This window comes from Sinocyclocheilus grahami, unplaced genomic scaffold, assembly GCF_001515645.1.
Source record: "Sinocyclocheilus grahami isolate Dianchi unplaced genomic scaffold, SAMN03320097.WGS_v1.1 scaffold1683.1, whole genome shotgun sequence".
Taxonomy (NCBI): Eukaryota; Metazoa; Chordata; class Actinopteri; order Cypriniformes; family Cyprinidae; genus Sinocyclocheilus; species Sinocyclocheilus grahami.
Genome location: NW_015506862.1, coordinates 172580 through 177317, shown reverse-complemented (window position 1 = coordinate 177317; position 4738 = coordinate 172580). Strand labels below are relative to the sequence as shown.

The 4738-nt window shown below is 34.4% G+C and overlaps 1 protein-coding gene across 2 annotated transcripts in view; it reads left to right on the top strand.

The window, feature by feature from the left end:
- rps6ka2 (ribosomal protein S6 kinase, polypeptide 2) overlaps nucleotides 1–4738 on the top strand; it is a 64316-nt gene that overhangs the window by 22239 nt on the left and 37339 nt on the right. For both annotated transcript variants that reach the window (XM_016258429.1, XM_016258428.1), the window contains one exon: nucleotides 3861–3967. In XM_016258429.1, coding sequence (XP_016113915.1) covers nucleotides 3861–3967 — 107 coding nt within the window. The remainder of the gene's footprint in view (nucleotides 1–3860; nucleotides 3968–4738) is intronic.

Sequence of the window (4738 nt, the reverse complement as noted above, 5' to 3'; positions counted from 1 at the left end):
CAAAGGCAGTATTTTATATATATATATATATATATATATATATATATATATATATATATATATATATATATATATAAAAGCTCAATAGATGCCTCATAGTGAGTGCATGTTCTTTATTTTATTTAAATTTATGGAAATCAGTTGTTGCTAAATCAAGCATTATTACTACTGCTCATACTTATAATTTAAACAAACCCATAAGCCTAAGTATTAAGCGTGGGTGTGTGTACATGAATGATACCTCAAATCACGCAGCTTATTGAGGATATGTGTGCTATTGCTAATGCCCAGACTTCCTCTCAGAACAGCCCGTCAGTGCTGTAGAAACCACTCAGAACTTCTTGATAGCTACCCAGAATGCCCTAGCAACATGACACAAGCTCACATTTATGTAAATTGTGTTATGTACTATTACATATTCAGTTTAGATTATTCCTGTGGGACTCCCCCACTCAGGTTGGGATGCATTTTGTTGTTCTGTGTTTGAAAATCTCCAGCTAAGCTCCAGCACGTAGAATGACTTCACCCCAGTATCTGGCCTCTCTGTTGAAAACAGCCCCACACTTATCTGGAGCAGACGTTTCCTTCAGACATTGATTAATGTGACTCATTGGCCATGCTCATTCGCTCAGCTAAACAACCCGTGGGCTTTATTGTGCACGTCACTCTTCATCAGTCACATCTTTCTGTCTTTATTCTGGTTGCGTAGAGATAGTTGTCTTTATTAATTGCCTGTGGAGGTCTTTGTGTCATTGTACATCATATAGGCCACTTTGCTTTAGGATAACAAGATTATATGCAATCAGGGATGAATTGTTGAAATCACTTCTCTCCCCCCGGCCTTTTTCAATTATTAATTAACTGCTGTAAGTTTAGAAAGTGAAAATGATTTGCCAAATTTTCAATCAGCAAAAAGTGCTTAAATCACATATACAATCAATCACTCTCAGGAAATCGAGATCCTTTTTTATTAAAATGTTTTTTTTATTTAATTTATTTAAAATAGAAACAATATACATTACTGTTCAAAAGGTTGTTTTTTCTTTCTTTTTCGGAACGAAATTAATATTTTATTTAGCAAGAATGTGTTAAATTGATTTTAAAAAAGAGATATTAACAACTTATATTGTTACAAAAAAATTCTAATTTGAATAAACGCTGTTCTTTTTAAATTTGTATTCATCAAAGAATCCTGAAAAAAGTATCACCGGTTCCAAAAATTTTAAGCAGCACAACAGTTTCCAACGTTGATAACAAATAAGTATATTAAAATGATTTCTGAAGGATTATGTAACACTGAAGACTGTAGTAATGACTGATGAAAATTCAGCTTTGCATCACAGAAATAAATTGTATTTTAAAGTATATTAAAGTAGAAAACACTACTTTAAATTGCAATTATATTTCACAATATTACCGTGTTTTTTTCTGTATTTTTAATCAAATAAATGCAGCCTTGATGAGCAGAAGATAATTATTTTCTTCCATGAAGTTGTTTATTTTATTTTAGGTTTATTTGACTGGGACAATGCACATCAATAATACATAAATGTACAATGTGCCAGAATTAGCCAGAAGGCTATTTTGCATATGCAGTCCCTGGACTGATGGTAAAATTGTCACCCTAAAAATCTATACATAATACATGCATACATACTCCAAAATACATATAAAGTTATACATAATACATACTGTGTAATTATATCCCAATACAATAAAAATCAACATCCGCTTAAAAATTACGCTATACATGGTACCAACAAATCAACACCAGCTCACTCATACACATACAATCCAACTGTTAGACAATATGACAAGCAATAAACCAATAACAATTGATATACAGGCAAGGATAATATAAGCATACAGACAAACCTTAATCATTCAATCAGTACTAAACCAAACAACCTCATATACAGGTGTATCTCAATAAATTAGAATGTCGTGTAAAAGTTCATTTATTTCAGTAATTCAACTCAAATTGTGAAATTCGTGTATTAAATAAATTCAGTGCACACAGACTGAAGTAGTTTAAGTCTTTGGTTCTTTTAATTGTGATGATTTTGGCTCACATTTAACAAAAACCCACCAATTCACTATCTCAACAAATTAGAATACTTCATAAGACCAATAAAAAAACATTTTTGGTGAATTGTTGGCCTTCTGGAAAGTATGTTCATTTACTGTACATGTACTCAATACTTGGTAGGGGCTCCTTTTGCTTTAATTACTGCCTCAATTCGGTGTGGCATGGAGGTGATCAGTTTGTGGCACTGCTGAGGTGGTATAGAAGCCCAGGTTTCTTTGACAGTGGCCTTCAGCTCATCCGCATTTTGAAATCATCTCAATTAAAAGAACCAAAGACTTAAACTACTTCAGTCTGTGTGCATTGAATTTATTTAATAAAAGAGTTTCACAATTTGAGTTGAATTACTGAAATAAATGAAATTTTCCACGACATTCTAATTTATTGAGATGCACCTGTATGTAGCATGAAAATGTTAGCGTGTAAAATTAATGTTGACAACGTTGCCTCTCAATTAACCTCTTCTGATGTGCAGTCTTGTACCTTTTGGTTCAGATCAAAGTTTGTATTTTATGATTCACCATGTAGCTGGCTGGTTTGGATCCTGGCTTATAATAAGATTTTTAAATTTTTTTAATCCATATGGGAAAATGAATGGGAAAGATACTTCAGAAACCAAGGCCACTGATTGGTGGGCGCTGGTGTATTATTATTATAAACAGTGAATAGTTTACCTTACAGCCATAAACTGTGTTTTACTAGTTTGCTAGTTCTATGCAAGTGTTTTTTGGGTGAGTGACATTCTCATCTCACTCTATAGATCATTTTGTTGGACAAAAATGTGTAACTACAGCTACACTTTACATAAAGAGCAACTCCTGCACATTTTCTTCCTCTGACTAATCAGTCTCTCTGTTAGTGTGAATTAAAAAAGAAACTGGAGCACTTTTACCGAGATATTCGTGCGCTTGATTTAATCGGGATTCTCTGCACAGAACCGTGCCTGGGATGTGAGACGTAAATTAATTACCTCTGGTGCTCAGATCTCTCATCTGGCTGCAACAGCTGCTGCTCTCTTGGCTGGAACTTGTTACGCCAATCTACTCTCCTCAATATGGCGCTGTCTGTCCCCTGATGCTCTCCACACAGTCTAAATAAATCTCCCGGTGATTAAAATTAGCTTGAAAAAGAGCAGTTTTTGGACTTCCAAATATAAGAACACACTGTGTTATTGCAGTTTTATTAAAGATCTGTCACTGGCCAGGTTCTGCTTTAAAGGAATATGCTGAGTTATTTACAACTGCCTTTTATTTTATGTGCATTAGCGTAAATATGATTCCCATTTGATTGTATGAACTGCAGGTACAGAGTCTTGCTGCATAGACGTTCATTTATAACTCAGAACTTAGCCAATTGAAAATGATATTTTAAGAAATGACACGCAATATGGTATGACATGATTTCATGTTGAGGTTGACATATTTACCACAGGTAAAACCCAAGAGAGCTGGTTTCCTATTAACATATACTGTACGTTTTAGGTAAAAGCATTAGCTAAATAAAAATCTAGATTTTGGTGTTGTGGATGCAGTGCAAATTATTTTTAAGCCTAATTTCTAAGAAAAGTAATAATACATCTCCCTTCAAATAAGCCGCATGATTTGAGGTATGATTTATGTCCATAGCACAAACTGTGTGGGATGAGTTACATGACAAAATGTTCTGGTTAGGGCCTTGTTCAAATCCCTAATCCTAAAGGGATTTGGATTTCTGTAAAAGCATTGGCTAAATAAAAACTTAGTTATTTATGATATGTAATTTTTTTTCTTTCTAGGTAATGTTTACTGAGGAAGATGTGAAGTTCTATTTGGCTGAGTTGGCCTTGGCTTTGGATCATCTTCATAGTCTGGGCATCATCTACCGTGATCTTAAACCAGAGAAGTAAGACCAAAGCCCATGTATTACCAGTAAATAGCAATCATGTGTTCTAATTTACACTGCAGCCTACTTAAGTGCCCTAGATAGTGACCTTATGCCTGTAAGGCCACAAGAGTGACCTTGTGTTGATAACCTCAGCACGACCTCGATTGGACATAATGTTCAGGAGGGCTTAAATCCTGCATTTTCAAGCAGCAGTATAATCCACATCTGGATTAGAGTCAAAAGAACTCTGTGAAACTCTCATGTAATTAAAGTCATAATTCAGAGGTTCAAACTGGGTGATGCCAACACCCAGAGACCTTCCTGTGCTGCTCCTGTTTCTTTGGTGCAGTTGCAGCAGCATCTGTTTTGTGTCCTTCTGCTGGATTCAGAGTGCTTGTCAAAGCTTATTCCCTAACATTACACTGAAATGTGTACAGGGCTCAACAGTAGAGATGACCTGATGGTCCGGGATCAGTGTGTGAGAGTTTCATCCATGTTGAGGCTTATTAAGTACAAGTGTTTATTCTTCAAACATTTTATATTGTCATATGTACAGAATATTTTTCTAACTTCTGTTGATTTACACATTTCACATATTTAACATTATGTAGCTGGCTAATCTAGATGCATTTTATGTAATTGCGAGAATGACTAGTGAAAATATTTGTAATCAGTAATGATTATGCCAATGTTTTTCTTCTTGGAGTAACTTGATGGGCTGTCTACAGCTATTATTGCAAATTATATGTAGAAAATTCTTTACTTGTTTGATTGTTTTTGTAAAATAAA